The 23438-nt window shown below is 45.3% G+C and overlaps 1 protein-coding gene across 1 annotated transcript in view; it reads left to right on the plus strand.

Moving 5' to 3' along the window:
* Nucleotides 1–23438, plus strand: part of LOC311101032 (isthmin-1-like) — a 35605-nt gene that overhangs the window by 6835 nt on the left and 5332 nt on the right. Inside the window, exons 2-4 of the mRNA XM_084142044.1 lie at nt 5288–5512; nt 12555–12876; nt 23141–23275. Coding sequence (XP_083998170.1) covers nt 5288–5512; nt 12555–12876; nt 23141–23275 — 682 coding nt within the window. The remainder of the gene's footprint in view (nt 1–5287; nt 5513–12554; nt 12877–23140; nt 23276–23438) is intronic.

The raw sequence follows: 23438 nt of genomic DNA on the forward strand, positions 1-23438 counted from the left end.
CCCCAATAACACTGATTCAGATCCACTTCTAGTAGAAACCTCCAACCCCAATAACACTGATTCAGATCCACTTCTAGTAGAAACCTCCAACCCCAATAACACTGATTCAGATCCACTTCTAGTGGAAACCTCCAACCCCAATAACACTGATTCAGATCCACTTCTAGTAGAAACCTCCAACCCCAATAACACTGATTCAGATCCACTTCTAGTAGAAACCTCCAACCCCAATAACACTGATTCAGATCCACTTCTAGTAGAAACCTCCAACCCCAATAACACTGATTCAGATCCACTTCTAGTGGAAACCTCCAACCCCAATAACACTGATTCAGATCCACTTCTAGTAGAAACCTCCAACCCCAATAACACTGATTCAGATCCACTTCTAGTAGAAACCTCCAACCCCAATAACACTGATTCAGATCCACGTCTAGTAGAAACCTCCAACCCCAATAACACTGATTCAGATCCACTTCTAGTAGAAACCTCCAACCCCAATAACACTGATTCAGATCCACTTCTAGAAGAAACCTCCAACCCCAATAACACTGATTCAGATCCACTTCTAGTGGAAACCTCCAACCCCAATAACACTGATTCAGATCCACTTCTACTAGAAACCTCCAACCCCAATAACACTGATTCAGATCCACGTCTAGTAGAAACCTCTAACCCCAACAACACTGATTCAGATCCACTTCTAGTAGAAACCTCCAACCCTAACAACACCAGCCCAGTGATGGATCGCAATAGAGCTCAACATATCATAAAGAAAAAAAGGTGTGGAGCTGAAAGTGGAGATTTGTTTTCACTTGGCTCCACTGTCTATTTCCACAGATGGATTTAGTCTCATAAGTGTTGTTAGAAGTGTTGGACTGAGTGTGGTGTGTGTGTGTGTGTGTGTGTGTGTGTGTGTGTGTGTGTGTGTGTGTGAGTGAGTCTTGCAGTGTTTAAATGACCCCATATCCTGTTTAGAGCCCAACAAATCCTGATCATCAGGTCTGTGGTGGCAGATCGCATCATTATTCTTATTTTAAATGTTTTAATTGTCACTCTTCTCCCATATTTAGCTTTTTATGACTTTGTTGGTACGCTTTGATGCGTTCCTTGCAATTGCGTGACCAAAATTGACATTCTGGGTTGGTTTAGATGAATCCAGATGTTTTATATCTTTAGTACAATCAGTCTTCTTTTGATTATAGGGAAGGTCAGTTTCATTCTTTCCACCTGTCTTGTCTGAAAGCCCTTTAAACTAGATAGAGCACCTCCTCTACTAAAAGGTACTACACAGAGATCATTCTGCATGGATAAGGCAGGTGGTTGTCTAGTGAATTCAATGTGAGGTCCAGAGTGTACCATCTCTCGTTCTGTGGTTATTTCTGCTCATAATTTATCCGTACTCGGCACCCTTTCCCTTTAATTTACCCATATTGTCCCAGGGAGGGTGCGTTCTGGCTGGGCCCTAACCGCTCCGAAAGGGGGTCTCTTAACGCCCAACACCTCCACATCAGAATGTGGCCGAGCTGACACTCTGTCCGTGACTGGTCACTGCAAACATACAATGCTGCGGCTATACACTGCCTCTTTCTCCTTTTCAGGATCCTGGCCTCTGTCTCGTTCACACAAAAAAAAACACAAAATGGTCTGCTTTGATCTTTATTTTCTGCCAGCCCCAGAATGGAGGGAGGGATGATTGCTGGCTACTTGTAGCTGTCTGCCTGCCTGTCTGTTCAATCCTGGAGTAATTGCTCCTTCAGTGTGTATGTGACAGAGGACACATGCCTCAGCCCCGTGTTGTAGGGACCCATTTACTACCCCGTCAGACTACTGTGTTTTCCTGTCGGACAGAATGGGGTCTAGCGTGTGTTTGTCAGGCTATGGACTGAATGTTTTTCTGTCCACCAAGAAGAGGGAGGCAATTATTTTGCAATGTTTTCTCAGGTTTCTCTGTTGTATAGACAGAGCAGGGCCGTAGTATTTTGGACAGAAATAAAACCGTCAAAGAACCATTTGTAACGAAGACACAGGGAGTCAGGAAGCAGGTGCAGAAGGTGAGTTAAATAATAATAATAAACATGAAGAAAATATATCAATCTGATGTAGCTAAACGGTCCTCTATGGGGGGACAGAGGTATATCAATCTGATGTAGCTAAATGGACCTCTATAGGGGACAGAGGTATATCAATCTGATGTAGCTAAATGGTCCTCTATGGGGGGACAGAGGTATATCAATCTGATGTAGCTAAGTGGACCTCTATGGGGGACAGAGGTATATCAATCTGATGTAGCTAAGTGGACCTCTATGGGGGACAGTTGTATATCAATCTGATGTAGCTAAGTGGTCCTCTATTGGGGACAGAGGTATATCAATCTGATGTAGCTAAGTGGACCTCTATGGGGGGACAGAGGTATATCAATCTGATGTAGCTAAGTGGACCTCTATGGGGGGACAGAGGTATATCAATCTGATGTAGCTTAGTGGTCCTCTATGGGGGACAGAGGTATATCAATCTGATGTAGCTAAATGGACCTCTATGGGGGACAGAGGTATATCAATCTGATGTAGCTAAGTGGACCTCTATTGAGGACAGAGGTATATCAATCTGATGTAGCTAAATGGACCTCTATTGGGGACAGAGGTATATCAATCTGATGTAGCTAAATGGACCTCTATTGGGGACAGAGGTATATCAATCTGATGTAGCTAAGTGGTCCTCTATGGGGGGACAGAGGTATATCAATCTGATGTAGCTAAGTGGTCCTCTATGGGGGACAGAGGTATATCAATCTGATGTAGCTAAGTGGTCCTCTATTGGGGACAGAGGTATATCAATCTGATGTAGCTAAGTGGTCCTCTATTGGGGGGACAGAGGTATATCAATCTGATGTAGCTAAATGGACCTCTATTGAGGGGACAGAGGTATATCAATCTGATGTAGCTAAATGGACCTCTATAGGGGGACAGAGGTATATCAATCTGATGTAGCTAAATTGACCTCTATTGGGGGACAGAGGTATATCAATCTGATGTAGCTAAATGGACCTCTATTGGGGACAGAGGTATATCAATCTGATGTAGCTAAATGGACCTCTATTGGGGACAGAGGTATATCAATCTGATGTAGCTAAGTGGTCCTCTATGGGGGACAGAGGTATATCAATCTGATGTAGCTAAGTGGTCCTCTATTGGGGACAGAGGTATATCAATCTGATGTAGCTAAGTGGACCTCTATGGGGGGACAGAGGTATATCAATCTGATGTAGCTAAGTGGACCTCTATGGGGGGACAGAGGTATATCAATCTGATGTAGCTAAGTGGACCTCTATTGGGGACAGAGGTATATCAATCTGATGTAGCTAAGTGGACCTCTATGGGGGGACAGAGGTATATCAATCTGATGTAGCTAAGTGGTCCTCTATAGGGGACAGAGGTATATCATTCTGATGTAGCTAAGTGGTCCTCTATAGGGGACAGAGGTATATCAATCTGATGTAGCTAAGTGGTCCTCTATTGGGGACAGAGGTATATCAATCTGATGTAGCTAAGTGGACCTCTATGGGGGGACAGAGGTATATCAATCTGATGTAGCTAAGTGGACCTCTATTGGGGACAGAGGTATATCAATCTGATGTAGCTAAGTGGACCTCTATGGGGGGACAGAGGTATATCAATCTGATGTAGCTAAGTGGACCTCTATAGGGGACAGAGGTATATCAATCTGATGTAGCTAAATGGACCTCTATAGGGGACAGAGGTATATCAATCTGATGTAGCTAAGTGGACCTCTATGGGGGACAGGGATATATCAATCTTATGTAGGTACAGTGGCTTGCGAAAGTATTCACCCCCTTGGCATTTTTCCTATTTTGTTGCCTTACAACCTGGAATTCCAATGGATTTTTGGGGGGTTTGTATCATTTGATTTACATAATATGCCTACCACTTTGAAGATGCAAAATATTTTTTATTGTGAAACAAACAATTAAATAATACAAAAAAACAGAACTTGAGCGTGCATAACTATTCACCCCCCACAGTCAATACTTTGTAGAGCCAACTTTTGCAGCAATTACAGCTGCAAGTCTCTTGGGGTATGTCTCTATAAGCTTGGCACATCTAGCCACTGGGATCTTTGCCCATTCTTCAACACAAAACTGCTCCAGCTCCTTCAAGTTGGATGGGTTCCACTGGTGTACAGCAATTTTAAGTAATACCACATATTCTCAATTGGATTGAGGTCTGGGCTTTGACTAGGCCATTCCAAGACATTTAAATGTTTCCCCTTAAACCACTCGAGTGTTGCTTTACCAGCATGCTTAGGGTCATTGTCATGCTGGAAGGTGAACCTTCGTCCCAGTCTCAAATCTCTGGAAGACTGAAACAGGTTTCCCTCAAGAATTTCCCTGTATTTAGCGCCATCCATCAATTCTGACCAGTTTCTCAGTCCCTGCCAATGAAAAACATCCCCACAGCATGATGCTGCCACCACCATGCTTCATTGTGGGGAGGTGTTCTCGGGGTGATGAGAGGTGTTGGGTTTGCGCCAGACATAGCGTTTTCCTTGATGGCCAAAAAGCTCAATTTTAGTCTCATCTGACCAGAGTACCTTCTTCCATATGTTTGGGGAGTCTCCCACATGCCTTTTGGCGAACACCAAATGTTTTTTTTTTCTTTTTTCTAGAGCGGAATATCAAATTTGATGTAGCTAAGTGGTCCTCTATTGGGGACAGAGGTAAAGATAGATCTATGAGGTCAAAATGCAGATTGTCAGCTTTAATTTGAGGGTATTGTCATCCATATCGGGTGAACCGTTTAGAAATTACAGCACTTTTCGTACATAGATCCCCATTTTAGGGGACCAAAAGAATGGGGAGAAATTCACTGTGTGTATTAAAGTAGTAAAAATGTTGTAGTAAAAATGTGTATTAAAGTAGCAAAAAATGTTGTATTTGGTCCCACATTGATAGCACCCAATGATTACATCAAGCTTGTGACTCTACAAACTTGTTAGATGCATTTGCTGTTTGTTTTGGTTGTTTCAGATAATTTTGTGCCCAATAGAAATGAACGGTAAATAATGTATTGTCACTTTTATTGTAAATAAGAGTAGAATATGTTTCTAAACACTTCTACATTAATGTGGATGCTACCATGATTACAGATAATTCTGAATGAATCGTGAATAATGATGAGTGAGAAAGTTACTGACGCACAAATATCATAATATTCAAAAATCTCTCTCTTTATTTTTCTCTCTCTCTTTCTCTCCCTCTCCCATCTAGAATAATGTCAGAGCAGAGAGCAGTTCGTCAGCCCAGCAGAGTCCAGGGGAGCGGAGAGGACCAGAGCACCAGTCAGCCCAGCGGCCTGCTGCCCTCCCCTGGGCCCAGAGTCAGGCTACCGGAGGCAGCCTGCAGAGAGACGGGCCTGGGGCCTTCCTCCTGGACCTCCACAACTTCCCTGACCTCTCCAAGGCAGATATAAACAGACAGAACCCAAATATACAGGTAACACTGTCCCTCTCTTGTAAACAGAGAAATAGGTGTGTGTGTGTGACCACATGGCTGCATGTGCATGATGCACATCGCTACCCCACCCATGTCATCTTATGTATATATATACAGTGTTTTAACGATGTGCAAATAGTTAAAGTACAAAAGGGGAAATAAATAAGCATAAATATGGGTTGTATTTACAATGTTGTTTGTTCTTCACTGGTTGCCCTTTTCTTGTGGCAACATGTCACAAATATTGCTGCTGTGATGGCACACTGTGGTATTTCACCCAATAGATATGGGAGTTTATCAAAATGTGGATTTGTTTTCGCGATATTCTTTGTGGGTCTGTGTAATCTGAGGGAAATGTGTGTCTCTAATATGGTCATACATTTGGCAGGAGGTTAGGAAGTGCATCTCTGTTTCCACCTCATTTTGTGGGCAGTGTGCACATAGCCTGTCTTCTCTTGAGAGCCAGGTCTGCCTACGGCGGCCTTTCTCAATAGCAAGGCTATGCTTTCTGAGTCTGTACATAGTCAAAGCTTTCCTTAATTTTGGGTCAGTCACAGTGGTCAGGTATTCTGCCACTGTGTACTCTCTGTTTAGGGCCAAATAGCATTCTAGTTTCCTCTGATTTCTTTTTTGTAAATTCTTTCCAATGTGTCAAGTAATTATCTTTTAGTTTTCTCATGATTTGGTTGGGTCTAATTGTGTTGCTGTCCTGGGGCTCTGTGGGGTCTGTTTGTGTTTGTGAACAGAGCCCCAGGACCAGCTTGCTTAGGGGACTTTTCTCCAAGTTCATCTTTCTGTAGGTGATGGCTTTGTTATGGAAGGTTTGGGAATCGCTTTGTTTTAGGTGGTTGTAGAATCTCTTTCTCTGTCTCTGTCTCTGTCTCTGTCTCTCTCTCTCTCTCTCTCTCTCTCTCTCTCTCTCTCTCTCTCTCTCTCTCTCTCTCTCTCTCTCTCTCTCTCTCTCTCTCTCTCTCTCTCTCTCTCTCTCTCTCTCTCTCTCTCTCTCTCTCTCTCTCTCTCTCTCTCTCTCTCTCTCTCTCTCTCTCTCTCTCTCTCTCTCTGTATCACTAGGTCATGCAGGCTCTAAGAAGACATCCTTTACCGACAGTATCATTTGTTGGCATTGGGAAAGGAACAACTCATTAAAAGACCTAGAGCTTTTTGTTTTACGTTGTGTTTCATTTTGAAGACACTATCTATGAGTGATGGCCCCTAGTAAAGTAGACAGTCAACATGGGTTATAATCTATAGTAAGTGATGCCTTCTCAACATGGCTCCTCATGTTTTAACTCTCTGTCACTCAAATAATGTTGCCTGATACCACTTTTGAACATCATGTGCTAATAAATAATAATATCATCTTCTTTCACCAAAGAACACAGTTCTCCAAGCTTGCAGAAACTCTCATGAAAGGCAGGTTTTCATTTTGAGCCCTACAGGAAGATAGTGGGCGTGTCCGAACACCCGTATTTGCATCCTAAAAAGTAGGCTGTTTGAGTATGCGAAGAAATAAAGTAATCAAGGATGGTTTAAATGCCAGGATGTGTGAGGACAGACGCTGGGAGACGAGAATCAAGTACAGGGAGTTAAAAAAAATATATATATAATAATATTTTATATATATATATATATATATATATATATATATATATATATATATATATATACAGACATGAAACAAACCACGGACAGCGTCTGGACAAGGGAAACATAACGACTTTAATGCTGACACGGGGATCAGACTGAGGAACAGACAGATATAGGGGAGGTGTTACGGATACAGGTATCCTGTGTTTTTGTGTGTTTCTACTCTGTCTGCCCTAATCACAGGTGTCCTGTATGTTCCTGATTGGTGGTCGTGGAGGTGTCTGCTGATTGGACCAATCAGTGAACATTCCTGTGAATTGCACCACCTGTTACTCGTTTGTTCAATCACACATCCCATTTTATAAAAACCAGACTTGTGTTTGTTGCAAGAAAGAGAGACTTTTTCCATATGTGAGTATGGACACGGTGGTGTCCTGTGTGTTGTGTACTCACTAAGTTGTTGGTAACCCTGTTGGTAACTTTATTAGAAACTATTTCTTTACCTGAGTGTGGATACTGTTGTGTCCTGTGTGGTGTGTACTTATTTAATTGCTGATTACCCTGTTTGGTAGCTTTGTGTGTTTCTGGGAAAAGGGGAGTTTAAGCTAGTTGCCCTTGGGCGTATATTACCCGTAGGAAGAAAGCTGTCTAAAAACACTAGTTAGACCTGAGCGGACCACCCACTGTATTTTTGTATGGTAGCAGTAGCCTAGCGGTTCTTGAGGCAGGCAAGATCAGTTTAGGGGGTTTTACACTATTGTTTCATTTCTTGGGTCCTGCTCAGCCCTTTTTCCCAAACCTTTACCGTGTGTTTAGCAATAAACCATTTGTGTTTGACGGTAGTTCATGGTAGTTGTGTCATTTTTGTTCTCACTGTTTCATGCCACACTTATAATTTGCATGAATTTATGTTACGGGTCTCATGTCCATCCACCCTAGATGTTTAGAGCCACGGGGTTCGTAACATAAAGTGGGGGTTCGTCCGGGATTCATCCCATGCTACTCATGCAAATTAGTAAGTGTCTGGTTCAGTGTTGAGCTTGGCAGCTGTAACTACCTGTTTTTTTTTGTGTTCAGTAGTCGACGGCTCGTGTTGCTAGTAGGATGGCTACTTTTGAGTTAGAGGCATTTTTGGAAAACCCTACGTGGGAGGTTTTTGAGAATTGCCGTAGAGTGGATCTACAGGCTTTGGCTGACCACTTTTCTGTACCCATACCGAGGGGTTTAGTGAAAGCAGAAGTTAGGGAAGTAGTGCTAGCGATATTGTTAAACGAGCGAGTGCTTGAGTTACCGCCGCCTGACCCTGCTGCTCCTGTAGGGGATGTGGTTGCTGATCCTGTAAGCCCATCAGTGTCTGAGGACGAGACTAAGGCTCCAGCCACATTGCCCCGTTATGACCCACTCTCCCCACTGACTGACAGTGATGCCAGGATCGATGTCCGCTCGACACGGCTCCAAATGGAGGCGGAAGAGCGGGCACAGATCAGGCAAGACAAGCTGGAGATGCGTAAGCTAGAGGTAGAACTGGAGACGCGTAGGCTTGATCAAGAACTGGAGACGCGTAGGCTTGATCAAGAACTGGAGACGCGTAAGATGGAACTGGAGGTGCGTAAAATGGAACTGGAGGCAGAAACAGCGAGGTTAGTCGCTGCTCATACTATGCCTGCTAGTGAGCCATCCTCACCAGCTGTGTCGGCTGCTACGTTTGATATTAGTAGGCAGATCACCTTGGTACCTGTGTTCAGGGAGTCAGAGGTTGATTCCTATTTCAGTGTTTTTGAACGTATAGCGGTAGCATTGAAATGGCCCAAAGAGGTATGGTGCCTATTACTTCAGTGTAAACTAACAGGTAAAGCCCAAGAGGTTCTGGCAGCGCTACCTCTTGAAGACAGTTTGAATTATGAAGTGGTCAAAGCTACTGTTCTTCGTGCCTATGAGCTTGTTCCTGAGGCATATCGACAGAGATTTAGGTCTCATAAAAAGTCTCCTACTCAGACTTATGTGGAGTTTGCTAGAGACAAAGGAAATCTGTTTGACAAATGGCACAGTGCTAGTAAGGTAACTGATTTTAACTCTCTACGGGAGTTAATCTTGTTAGAAGAGTTTAAAAATTGTTTACCGGAACGCATTGTAGTTTATCTGAACGAACAGAAAGTATCCTCACTGTCGGAAGCGTCTGTATTGGCAGACGAGTTTGTGTTGACGCATAAGAGCGTGTTTTCGGCTCGTACGGAGAGCAGGGCTGCGGAGTTGCTAACTTTTAGTCCTAGTCGACCAGCAGTACATCCAGCACGCCCAAAAGATGTGCGTCACTGTTTCTATTGTCATAAGGTGGGACATATGGTTAATGATTGCTTTCTGCTGAAACGCAAACCGGGGATGCCTCAGCACGCCAGGCCGCCAACGGGTGTTGGGCTGATTCGTACGGTTGTAAGGCCGGAATCAAGACAGGAGCCTCATAGTGAATGTGGTTTGAAAGTCCCTGTCCCAGATCACAGTTATGAACCGTTCATTTTTGAGGGGTTTGTTTCTATATCAGATGACGAAGCGTCTCAGCGTCCAGTTAGAATCCTCAGAGATACTGGTGCGGCGCAGTCGTTCATACTCGCTGATGTGTTGCCCTTGTCCAGTAATACATATTGTGGTTCCAGTGTGTTAGTACAAGGTATTGAAATGGGATTTGTCCCAGTGCCATTGCACTTTGTGAACGTACACTCTGAGTTAGTCAGTGGATTGTTCAGAGTTGGCGTACGTCCTATGTTGCCAGTAAAAGGTGTGACATTTATAATGGGCAACAATATTGCCGGAGGAAAGGTGATACCCGTATTAGAGGTATTGGATAAAAGTGACCAGGCTCTCTCCGAGGAGCTGGCACAGGGTTATCCAGATGTGTTCCCCGCTTGTGCTGTCACACGTGCTCAAGCACGACAAGTGGGGGAAGTGATAGATTTGTCGAACACGATTCTATTCAGAGAGTGTGACCCAGAGGATAGTTCGGGTGCTACCTCTGGTAAGCTGGTGCAGTCTGACCAACAGCCCAGAGAAAGGAAGAAGGATGTGGAACTTGTTGCTGAGGCAATACAGTTACCAGTTACTCGTGAGCAGCTGATCGCTAACCAACAGGTTGACATTAGCCTGGCTAAATGTTTTTCTAGTGTTGTCTCAGAGGACGAGCTAAAGAAGAAAAACATGGCATACTTCATTGATGGTAATCTCCTCATGCGTAAATGGACATCCCATGTTGACGCTGGCGAAGATTGGAATGCTGTTTACCAAATAGTGATTCCTACAGCCTTTCGACAAAATGTTTTATCCCTCGCTCATGATCACCAGTGGTCCGGACATCTGGGAGTCACCAAGACTTATGATCGTGTTTTGCGACATTTCTTTTGGCCGGGTTTAAAACAAGATGTGGCTCAGTTCTGTCGGACTTGCCACATCTGTCAAGTAACTGGGAAACCGAACCAGGTTATTTCCCCCGCGCCTCTTTGTCCCATACCGGCCATAGGTGAACCATTCGAACATGTGATGGTTGATTGTGTTGGACCATTACCAAAAACAAAATCTGGTAACCAGTTTATGTTGACAATTATGTGTGTGGCCACCAGGTACCCAGAGGCCATTCCTCTGCGAAGAGGGGTTAGATAATGTGTTGGCAGATGCTTTGTCTCGTGTGTAATGATCTAGGTTTTTTTTTGTTATCCCGGCAGGATGATTTGTGAATTTGGGTGTTGTGATAGTACGTGTGTCGCAAACCATTGTGGTTTGCTCTTTTAAGGGTGGGAGTGTTACGGATACAGGTATCCTGTGTTTTTGTGTGTTTCTACTCTGTCTGCCCTAATCACAGGTGTCCTGTATGTTCCTGATTGGTGGTCGTGGAGGTGTCTGCTGATTGGACCAATCAGTGAACATTCCTGTGAATTGCACCACCTGTTACTCGTTTGTTCAATCACACATCCCATTTTATAAAAACCAGACTTGTGTTTGTTGCAAGAAAGAGAGACTTTTTCCATATGTGAGTATGGACACGGTGGTGTCCTGTGTGTTGTGTACTCACTAAGTTGTTGGTAACCCTGTTGGTAACTTTATTAGAAACTATTTCTTTACCTGAGTGTGGATACTGTTGTGTCCTGTGTGGTGTGTACTTATTTAATTGCTGATTACCCTGTTTGGTAGCTTTGTGTGTTTCTGGGAAAAGGGGAGTTTAAGCTAGTTGCCCTTGGGCGTATATTACCCGTAGGAAGAAAGCTGTCTAAAAACACTAGTTAGACCTGAGCGGACCACCCACTGTATTTTTGTATGGTAGCAGTAGCCTAGCGGTTCTTGAGGCAGGCAAGATCAGTTTAGGGGGTTTTACACTATTGTTTCATTTCTTGGGTCCTGCTCAGCCCTTTTTCCCAAACCTTTACCGTGTGTTTAGCAATAAACCATTTGTGTTTGACGGTAGTTCATGGTAGTTGTGTCATTTTTGTTCTCACTGTTTCATGCCACACTTATAATTTGCATGAATTTATGTTACGGGTCTCATGTCCATCCACCCTAGATGTTTAGAGCCACGGGGTTCGTAACAGGAGGTAATAGAACAGTGATGAAGTCCAGGTGAGTCCAATGAAGCGCAGATGCTCGTAGCGGTGGTGACAGGTGTGCGTAATGATGGGCGCCCTCGAGCGCCAGGGAGGGGGAGCGGGAGCAGGCGTGACAGGATGTTTATACTCATCTAGTAGAATTAGATGAACACATTGGAAGAAGTGGGCTGCGAGCCCTAGTTCGCTTCATGTAGCCAAACAACAAAACTAAGCTACTTAATTGGGAAGACACTGAATAGCAAAGCTTCTGCGTTGGAGTTGAAATGTAGGCCGCGTTGCCTGCGGGTCTAGTCAGCGGGTCTAATCAGCGGTCTAGTCAGCGTGTCTAGTCAGCGGGTCTAGTCAGCGGTCTAGTCAGCGTGTCTAGTCAGCGGGTCTAGTCAGCGGGTCTAGTCAGCGGTCTAGTCAGCGGGTCTAGTCAGCGGGTCTAGTCAATGGGTCTAGTCAGCGGGTCTAGTCAGCGGGTCTAGTCAGCGGGTCTAGTCAGCGGGTCTAGTCAGCGGGTCTAGTCAATGGGTCTAGTCAATGGGTCTAGTCAGCGGGTCTAGTCAGCGGGTCTAGTCAGCGGGTCTAGTCAGCGGGTCTAGTCAGCGGGTCTAGTCAATGGGTCTAGTCGGCGGGTCTAGTCAGCGGGTCTAGTCAGCGGGTCTAGTCAGCGGGTCTAGTCAGCGTGTCTAGTCAATGGGTCTAGTCAGCGGGTCTAGTCGGCGGGTCTAGTCGGCGGGTCTAGTCGGCGGGTCTAGTCGGCGGGTCTAGTCGGCGGGTCTAGTCGGCGGGTCTAGTCAGCGGGTCTAGTCAGCGGGTCTAGTCAGAGGTCAATTCAGCGGGTCTAGCACTGACCTTTGACCCTGCTCCTCCCTCCCCTCCAGGTGACCATAGAGGTGGTGGAGCATGAGAAAGGCCTGAAGAAGGAGAACAAACCAGGTTTGGTTCCCAACTGGAGAAACTGGTGGCAAACCTCCCCTTCATCCTCCTCCTCTTCTTCAGTTTCGACCCCACGTCGACCCAAGGAGCAGGCTAGGGAGCAGCAGCCCTCCTACAGAGGAGGAGGAGGAGGAGGAGGGAGAGGAGGAGGAGGAGGAGCAAGAGGCAGTAACTCAGAGGATAGTAACTTCCTAAAACCACTAGGGGACTGGGAGAGGAGAGGAGGCGCAGGAGGAGGAGGAGCCAGCAAGGCTCAGACTGAATATGGTGAGTGTAGTGTGTGAGGGGGACTGACGGCAAGAGGACTTGTGTTTGTTGAGGGCTGTGTGTATATGTGTATGTGTGTGTTTGTTAAGGGCTGTGTGTTGTGTGTGTTTGTTGAGGGCTGTGTGTATGAGTGTTGTGTGTGTTTGTTAAGGGCTGTGTGTTGTGTGTGTTTGTTAAGGGCTGTGTGTTGTGTGTGTTTGTTAGGGGCTGTGTGTTGTGTGTGTTTGTTAAGGGCTGTGTGTTGTGTGTGTTTGTTAAGGGCTGTGTGTATGAGTGTGTTTGTTAAGGGCTGTGTGTTGTGTGTGTTTGTTGAGGGCTGTGTGTTGTGTGTATATGTGCATGTGTGTGTTCCAAGCGTGTGAGTGTTTTGACACAGAAAGCGGGTGTGTGATTGAAGCGGGTGTGTGATTGAAGCGGGTGTGTGATTGAAGCGGGTGTGTGATTGAAGCGGGTGTGTGATTGAAGCGGGTGTATGATTGAAGCCTTTAACACTCTTTAGTTTCATGAGCTGGATTTGTCCATTGTGTGTGTGTGTGTGTGTGTGTGTGTGTGTGTGTGTGTGTGTGTGTGTGCGTGACAGATTAAACGCCTCTCGAACAACAAAGTCAAACCAGAGCTGCGTCCCAAATTACACCCTATTCCCTTAATAGTGAACTACCCAGCTAGCACCTAACGTTCTGAGAACCATATGTTTCTTAGAGCTTGGTGAGAGCGTGGTTGTCCTGTGGTTATTTTGCATACAACCTTCCCACATCGTTCTGGGAATGGTGCAGAATAGTTGCTTGGCTCTGGAACATTCTCAGCACATTTAAGGAACTTGACAAAAAAAACGTATATTTTCTTGGCATTTCATTACTTTAACAGAACGTTTCCTAAAAGTTCGAACATAGTTACATTTCATTTCAATTTTGGTAATGTTCTAGGAATGTTCTCCAAATGGTTTGACATTGACAATTCTTATTGAAACATTCAGTGAACGTTTTAAGGAACCTAAAATTTCCGTTCCCAGGAAAACTTTCAAGGAACCAGAGTAAAACATTCTCAGAATCTCCCTGCAACCAAAAAAATAAACGTTCCCAGAAACAGGCATAACATTTTCGCTTCTGTTCTCAGAACACTTAACAAACGTTCTGTTTTACCGGTTAGGAAACGTATGGCTTCATTCCCACAACCAATGTGAAACCAAAATCATATGTTCCCACAACTTCTATGGAACCAAATGCGCTAGCTGGTTAGTTATCTGGTCAAAAGTAGTGCAGTTCATGGGGGGGCAGGGTGACATTTAGACGCAGACCAGTTCATATCATTCTCAATAACAGTCTACACACACACACACACACACACACACAGACACACACACACACAGACACACACACACACACAGACACACACACACACAGACACACACACACACACAGACACACACACACACACAGACACACACAGACACACACAGACACACACAGACACACACAGACACAGACACAGACACACACACACACACACACACACAGACACACACACACACACACACACACACACTCTCACTCTCTCCACATCTGGCCTGCTAGATAGATAAATTAGCTCTAGAAGAATTCACCCTCCCCACGGTACAGTCGTACAGTATCTATCCACACCGTGTCTCAGCTTGTCCACCTGTTTACACAGGAATGTGGGTGTTATGGAGAGAGAATACATTTAATTTTATCCATCTTTCAGGAATGAATGAATGTTTTTTTTCTAGCCTTGTCAGAGCTAACTGCTGGTCCTCTGCCACATAGTGCTTTGGGTGTAATTTGTGTATGGTGGGGGGGGGGGGGGTAGAAGGCTGCTATCTGGCCTTTAATCTGTGAAATTATTACAATGTTTGGCAGATGTTGGTTAGGAGGTGGTGTGTGTGTGCCGTGAGCTTAATGTAATAGTTTAGTACTCAGCTCATGCAGAGGAAATGTTTCCATGTATTCTCATTAAACTGATCCTTTCAATGATCATTGGAACTGAATCTCAGCCACATTTCCAAACACATTAACAGTCAGAAAGCAGCCCGGACTCATCTGAATGTTAACAGTCAGAAAGCAGCCCGGACTCATCTGAATGTTAACAGTCAGAAAGCAGCCCGGACTCATCTGAATGTGTCTTGTGTCAAGACGAGTATTTGATTAGATTTTTTACACCTCATTTGAGAGTATTATAGAGAGTTAACAGTGCCCAGAGTATTATAGAGAGTTAACAGTGCCCAGAGTATTATAGAGAGTTAACAGTGCCCAGAGTATTATAGAGAGTTAACAGTGCCCAGAGTATTATAGAGAGTTAACAGTGCCCAGAGTATTATAGAGAGTTAACAGTGCCCAGCACCCACCAACCTCCCTGGCTAGAACCTGGCTGCCAGCTAACGCATTAAGTTGTCTTGCGTCAGAAGCTTTCCTGGAAGGATATCCAGGAAAACATAGCTAAAATGATCTCAATGCTCACCACAACAAACAGCTGAAGGATATCCAGGAAAACATAGCTAAAATGATCTCAATGCTCACCACAACAAACAGCTGAAGGATATCCAGGAAAACATAGCTAAAATGATCTCAATGCTCACCACAACAAACAGCTGAAGGATATCCAGGAAAACATAGCTAAAATGATCTCAATTCTCACCACAACAAACAGCTGAAGGATATCCAGGAAAACATAGCTAAAATGATCTCAATTCTCACCACAACAAACAGCTGAAGGATATCCAGGAAAACATAGCTAAAATGATCTCAATTCTCACCACAACAAACAGCTGAAGGATATCCAGGAAAACATAGCTAAAATGATCTCAATGCTCATCACAACAAACAGCTGAAGGATATTCTGGAAAACATAGCTAAAATGATCTCAATGCTCACCACAACAAACAGCTGAAGGATATCCAGGAAAACATAGCTAAAATGATCTCAATGCTCACCACAACAAACAGCTGAAGGATATCCAGGAAAACATAGCTAAAATTATCTCAACGCTCACCACAACAAACAGCTGAAGGATATCCAGGAAAACATAGCTAAAATGATCTCAATGCTCACCACAACAAACAGCTGAAGGATATCCAGGAAAACATAGCTAAAATGATCTCAATTCTCACCACAACAAACAGCTGAAGGATATCCAGGAAAACATAGCTAAAATGATCTCAATGCTCATCACAACAAACAGCTGAAGGATATTCTGGAAAACATAGCTAAAATGATCTCAATGCTCACCACAACAAACAGCTGAAGGATATCCAGGAAAACATAGCTAAAATGATCTCAATTCTCACCACAACAAACAGCTGAAGGATATTCTGGAAAACATAGCTAAAATGCTCACCACAACAAAAAATATTTTACAATGTTAAAAAAGTAGGTTTGCTCTAAAGGAAAGTAGGGTCTATCTTGGCAGATATATATAATATATAATATAATATGCCATTTAGCAGACGCTTTTATCCAAAGCGACTTACAGTCATGCGTGCATACATTTTTTTTGTGTGTGTGGGTGGTCCCGGGGATCGAGACAAAATAATATGAGAATATTGTCCTTACCGGAAGACAAGGAAAAAGGGAACCTTTCCAGATACGTGATCAAGCTGATATCAGAGGAGCTTGGTGTGGATGTATCACTGGAGGATCTGGAGCGATGCCATCGGATCGAAGTGAACCAGAAGATTGCTAAATAACCTCGAATGGTAATCTTTAAGCTGTGGAACTATCAGACCAAAGTCAACATTCTGAAAGCACAAGGGGGAAAGGAGATCAAGGTCCAGGGCCAGTCCATTCCATTTATCCAGGACCTGTCTGCTAGACTGAGGAAAAAAACGCCAGCAATTCATTTCAATCAGACAGTCAAGGAATCAAGTCTCAACTTCGATTCTCGGCAGTACTGTGGGTATGGAAGGGAATACAGAGAATGGAGTGCACTAGTGCCTATGAAGCCCTGAACAGGCTGCAGGAAACCTTTCCAGTTGAAAGAGATCCCAGTGCCCTGAGGAGAGACATTAGACTACATACAGTGATGCCTAAGACCAGCTTATCGTAAATTGAGAAAATATTCCTCTCCCCCTTCCCCCAATACAATCGACTGTATTATCCCTAAGTAACTGTTCTCTAGGAAGTAAAAATATAATTAGCCGATGCAAATGAGATACATGGACACTGAAAAGACAAATATAAAACAGGAAACAAAGCATGTATGTAAATTGTCAATCATTGTTCTATGTGTCTGTGCATATGAATGGGAGGGTGAGGGAGGGTGAAGGTGGATGTGTGTGGAGGAGTGGTGAAGGTGGATGTGTGTGGAGGAGTGGTGAAGATGGATGTGTGTGGAGGAGTGGTGAAGGTAGATGTGTGTGGAGGAGTGGTGAAGGTGGATGTGTGTGGAGGAGTGGTGAAGGTGGATGTGTGTGGAGGAGTGGTGAAGGTGGATGTGTGTGGAGGAGTGGTGAAGGTAGATGTGTGTGGTGAAGGTAGATGTGTGTGGAGGAGTGGTGAAGGTAGATGTGTGTGGAGGAGTGGTGAAGGTAGATGTGTGTGGAGGAGTGGTGAAGGTAGATGTGTGTGGAGGAGTGGTGAAGGTGGATGTGTGTGGAGGAGTGGTGAAGGTGGATGTGTGTGGAGGAGTGGTGAAGGTAGATGTGTGTGGAGGAGTGGTGAAGGTAGATGTGTGTGGAGGAGTGGTGAAGGTGGATGTGTGTGGAGGAGTGGTGAAGGTGGATGTGTGTGGAGGAGTGGTGAAGGTGGATGTGTGTGGGAGGGAGGGTGAAGGTGGATGTGTGAGGGAGGAGTGGTGAAGGTGGATGTGTGTGGAGGAGTGGTGAAGGTGGATGTGTGAGGGAGGAGTGGTGAAGGTGGATGTGTGTGGGAGGGTGTGTATGTTATGTGTGGATCTATAGAGGGGTGTAGGGGGCAAGGGGAACAGACAGAGGTGGGGATAAACTGGGCCTGGATGGGTAAAGAGGGGGTAAGGATAGGAGGTGGGGATAAACTGGGCCTGGATGGGTAAAGGGGGGGTAAGGATAGGAGGTGGGGATAAACTGGGCCTGGATGGGTAAAGGGGGGGGGGGGGGGTAAGGATAGGAGGTGGGGATAAACTGGGCCTGGATGGGTAAAGGGGGGTACGATAGGAGGTGGGGATAAACTGGGCCTGGATGGGTAAAGGGGGGGTAAGGATAGGAGGTGGGGATAAACTGGGCCTGGATGGGTAAAGGGGGGTACGATAGGAGGTGGGGATAAACTGGGCCTGGATGGGTAAAGGGGGGGGGGGGGGTAAGGATAGGAGGTGGGGATAAACTGGGCTTGGATGGGTAAAGGGGGGGTAAGGATAGGAGGTGGGGATAAACTGGGCCTGGATGGGTAAAGGGGGGGGGTAAGGATAGGAGGTGGGGATAAACTGGGCCTGGATGGGTAAAGGGGGGGTAAGGATAGGAGGTGGGGATAAACTGGGCCTGGATGGGTAAAGGGGGGGTAAGGATAGGAGGTGGGGATAAACTGGGCCTGGATGGGTAAAGGGGGGTACGATAGGAGGTGGGGATAAACTGGGCTTGGATGGGTAAAGGGGGGGTAAGGATAGGAGGTGGGGATAAACTGGGCCTGGATGGGTAAAGGGGGGTAGGGATAGGAGGTGGGGATAAACTGGGCCTGGATGGGTAAAGGGGGGGGGGGGGTAAGGATAGGAGGTGGGGATAAACTGGGCCTGGATGGGTAAAGGGGGGGTAAGGATAGGAGGTGGGGATAAACTGGGCCTGGATGGGTAAAGGGGGGGGGTAAGGATAGGAGGTGGGGATAAACTGGGCCTGGATGGGTAAAGGGGGGGTAAGGATAGGAGGTGGGGATAAACTGGGCCTGGATGGGTAAAGGGGGGGTAAGGATAGGAGGTGGGGATAAACTGGGCCTGGATGGGTAAAGGGGGGGGGTAAGGATAGGAGGTGGGGATAAACTGGGCCTGGATGGGTAAAGGGGGGGTAAGGATAGGAGGTGGGGATAAACTGGGCCTGGATGGGTAAAGGGGGGGTAAGGATAGGAGGTGGGGATAAACTGGGCCTGGATGGGTAAAGGGGGGTACGATAGGAGGTGGGGATAAACTGGGCCTGGATGGGTAAAGGAGGGTAAGGATAGGAGGTGGGGATAAACTGGGCCTGGATGGGTAAAGGGGGGGTAAGGATAGGAGGTGGGGATAAACTGGGCCTGGATGGGTAAAGGAGGGTAAGGATAGGAGGTGGGGATAAACTGGGCCTGGATGGGTAAAGGGGGGGTAAGGATAGGAGGTGGGGATAAACTGGGCCTGGATGGGTAAAGCGGGGTAAGGATAGGAGGTGGGGATAAACTGGGCCTGGATGGGTAAAGGGGGGGTAAGGATAGGAGGTGGGGATAAACTGGGCCTCGATGGGTAAAGGGGGGTAAGGATAGGAGGTGGGGATAAACTGGGCCTGGATGGGTAAAGGAGGGTAAGGATAGGAGGTGGGGATAAACTGGGCCTGGATGGGTAAAGGGGGGGTAAGGATAGGAGGTGGGGATAAACTGGGCCTGGATGGGTAAAGGGGGGGTAAGGATAGGAGGTGGGGATAAACTGGGCCTGGATGGGTAAAGGGGGGTAAGGATAGGAGGTGGGGATAAACTGGGCCTGGATGTGTAAAGGGGGGTAAGGATAGGAGGTGGGGATAAACTGGGCCTGGATGGGTAAAGGGGGGGTAAGGATAGGAGGTGGGGATAAACTGGGCCTGGATGGGTAAAGGGGGGGTAAGGATAGGAGGTGGGGATAAACTGGGCCTGGATGGGTAAAGGGGGGTAAGGATAGGAGGTGGGGATAAACTGGGCCTGGATGGGTAAAGGGGGGGTAAGGATAGGAGGTGGGGATAAACTGGGCCTCGATGGGTAAAGGGGGGGTAAGGATAGGAGGTCCCATATAATTATTTATAACATTTTGGGACAAAGTAGCGCCCCTATTTACACAAATGACAACACACGTCACTCAATTCAGTCCTTCCTAGTTCCATGTATCAAATATACATTTCCGCTATACAGTGCCTTCAGAAAGTATTCATACCCTTTGACTTATTCCACAATTTGTTGTTACAGCCTGAATTCAAAATTGATTAAATGTTTTTTACCCATCTACACTCAATGATGACAGTGAAAACATGTTTTTAGAAATTTTGACAAATTTATTGAAAATGAAATACAGATCTCATTTACACAAGTATTCACACCCCTGAGTCAATACTTTGTAGAAGCACCTTTGGCAGCGATTGGGTAAGTCTCTTTCCAGAGCTTTCCACACCTGGATTGTGCAACATTTGGCCATTTATTATTTTCAAAATTCTTCAAGCTCTGTCAAATTGGTTGTTGATCATTGCTAGACAACCATTTTCAGGTCTTGCCATAGATTTTCAAGTATATTGAAGTCAAAACTGTAACTCGGCCACTCAGGAACATTCACTGTCTTCTTGGTAAGCAACTCCAGTGTAGATTTGGCCTTGTGTTTTAGGTTATTGTCCTGCTGAAAGGTGAATTCATCTCCCAGTGTCTGGTGGAAAGCAGACTGAACCAGGGTTTCCTCTAGGATTTTGCCTGTGCTTAGCTCCATTCAGTTTCTTTTTTATCCTGAAAAACTCCCCAGTTCTTAACGATTACAAGCATACCCATAACATGATGCAGCCACCACTATGCTTGAAAGTATGAAGAGTGGTACTCAGTAATGTTTTATTCTGTGCAGGCTTCCTTCTTTTCACTCTGTCATTTAGGTTAGTATTGTGGAGTAACTACAATGTTGTTGATCCATCCTCAGTTTTCTCCTATCACAGCCATTAAACTCAGTAACTGTTTTGTAATGTCACCATTGGCCTCATGGTGAAATCCCTGAGCGGTTTCCTTCCTCTCCGGCAACGGAGTTAGGAAGGACGCCTGTATCTTTGTAGTGACTGGGTGTATTGATACACCATCCAAAGTATAATTAATAACTTCACCATGCTCAAAGGGATATTCAACGTCTGCTTTTAAAAAATCTACCAATAGGTGCCCTTCTTTGCGAGGCATTGGAAAACCTCCCTGGTCTTTATGGTTGAATCTGTGTTTGAAATTCACTGCTCGACTGAGGGATCTTACAGATAATTGTATGTGTAGGGTACAGAGATGAGGTAGTCATTCAAAAATCATCTTAAACAATACAGTGGCTTGCGAAAGTATTCACCCCCCTTGGCATTTTTCTTATTTTGTTGCCTTACAACCTGGAATTAAAATTGATTTTTTTGGGGTTTGTTTCATTTGATTTAGACAACATGCCTACCACTTTGAAGATGCAAAATATTTTTTGGGGTGAAGCAAACAAGAAATAAGACAACAAAACTGAAAACTTGAGCGTGCAGAACTATTCACCCCCCCCCCCCCCCCCCCAAAGTCAAAACTTTATAGAGCCACCTTTTGCAGCAATTACAGCTGCAAGTCTCTTGGGGTATGTCTCTATAAGCTTGGCACATCTCGCCACTGGGATCTTTGCCCATTCTTCAAGGCAAAACTGCTCCAGCTCCTTCAAGTTGGATTGGTTCCACTGGTGTACAGCAATTTCTAAGTCATACCACAGATTCTCAATTGGATTGAGGTCTGGGCTTTGACTAGGCCATTCCAAGACATATAAATGTTTCCCCTTTAACCACTCGAGTGTTGCTTTAGCAGTATGCTTAGGGTCATTGTCCTGCTGGAAGGTGAACCTCCGTCCCAGTCTCAAATCTCTGGAAGACTGAAACAGGTTTCCCTCAAGAATTTCCCTGTATTTAGCGCCATTCATCATTCCTTCAATTCTGACCAGTTTCCCAGTCCCTGCAAATGAAAAACATCCCCACAGCATGATGCTTCCACCACCATGCTTCACTGTGGGGATGGTGTTCTCGGGGTGATGAGAGGTGTTGGGTTTGCACCAGACATAGCGTTTTCCTTGATGGCCAAAATGCTCAATTTTAGTCTCATCTGACCAGAGTACCTTCTTCCATGTGTTTGGGGGGTCTCCCACATGCCTTTTGGCGAACACCAAACGTGTTTGCTTATTTTTTTCTTTAAGCAATGGCTTTTTTCTGGCCACTCTTCCGTAAAGCCCAGCTCTGTGGAGTGTACAGCTTAAAGTGGTCCTATGGACAGATACTCCAATCCCCGCTGTGGAGCTTTGCAGCTCCTTCAGGATTATCTTTGGTCTCTTTGTTGCCTCTGATTAATGCCCTCCTTGCCTGGTCTGTGAGTTTTGGTGGGCGGCCCTCTCTTGGAAGGTTTGTTGTGGTGCCATATTCTTTCAATTTTTTAATAATGGATTTAATGGTGCTCTGTGGGATGTTCAAAGTTTCTGATATTTTTTTAAATAATCCAACCCTGATCTGTACTTCTCCACAACTTTATCCCTGACCTGTTTGGAGAGCTCCTTCTTCATGGTGCCGCTTGCTTGGTGGTGCCCCTTGCTTATTGGTGTTGCAGACTCTGGGGCTTTTGAGAACAGGTGTGTGTATATATATATACTGAGATCATGTGACAGATCATGTGACACTTAGATTGCACACGTGGACTTTTTTTAACTAATTATGTGACTTCTGAAGGTAATTGGTTGCACCAGATCTTATTTATTATTATCTGTTATTTACCAGATCTTAGCCTATTTGTGTCTTTTTAGAGCAGGAAGACAATCTGTGTCCACAGCCACAATCAGACAATCAGCTAAAATAAAATGCATCATTTGAAGAACAAATCGTGGCGAGTCATAAAATAGTCCTGATCATAAAGACCTAGTCAATATCCAAAACAACTAACAATAAACTGAAATCAGACATTTTGTTTATTGTAAAATCTTGTCTTTCTCATCAATGCCACAACTAATTTCACCAATCTGGGAGTTAAACTCATAAAGTATTGAATCATTTAGCTGTGTATTTAGGATGGAATCAAGCCATTAGAATGTACCGGAGGCCACCAAAACAGAGCTTGTTCGAAATAGAAATCCCCTGGGGGGGGTCATGCCCCCGGACCCCCCTACGCAGCCCAGAACGTCCTGGTTAGCTACGTTTCTATTTGGCTGGCTACTACTGTGTACTGCCTTATACTGACAGTATTTTCTCTCTCTGTTTCTGCTTCTCTCTCTCTCTTTCTATTTCTCCCTCTCTCCCCACCCCTGTCTCCCTCTCTCCTTCCCTGTCTCCCTCTCTCCCCACCCCTGTCTCCCTGCCTTCCCTCTTTCTGTCTATCTGTCCCCCCCCACTCCCTTTCCTTCCCTCCAGACGGAGACGGTGGCTGGAGTAACTGGTCTCCGTGTAGTGTAACCTGTGGGAACGGGAACCAGAAGAGGACCAGGTCATGTGGTTACGCCTGCAGCGCCACCGAGTCACGCACCTGTGACATGCCATCCTGCCCAGGTGAGGAGGGAGGGTGTATGTGTGTGTGTGTGTGTGTGTGTGTGTGTGGATCTAGGGTTGTAATCATTGTTCCTAACCATAGATAACAGTTGCAATTAAAACCTACATTTATATTGGACAAATTCAGGTAGGTCCCTCTCCATGTTGTAGTGTCATCAGTTAA

Source organism: Coregonus lavaretus, assembly GCF_964263955.1.
Source record: "Coregonus lavaretus genome assembly, chromosome: 25".
NCBI lineage: Eukaryota > Metazoa > Chordata > Actinopteri > Salmoniformes > Salmonidae > Coregonus > Coregonus lavaretus.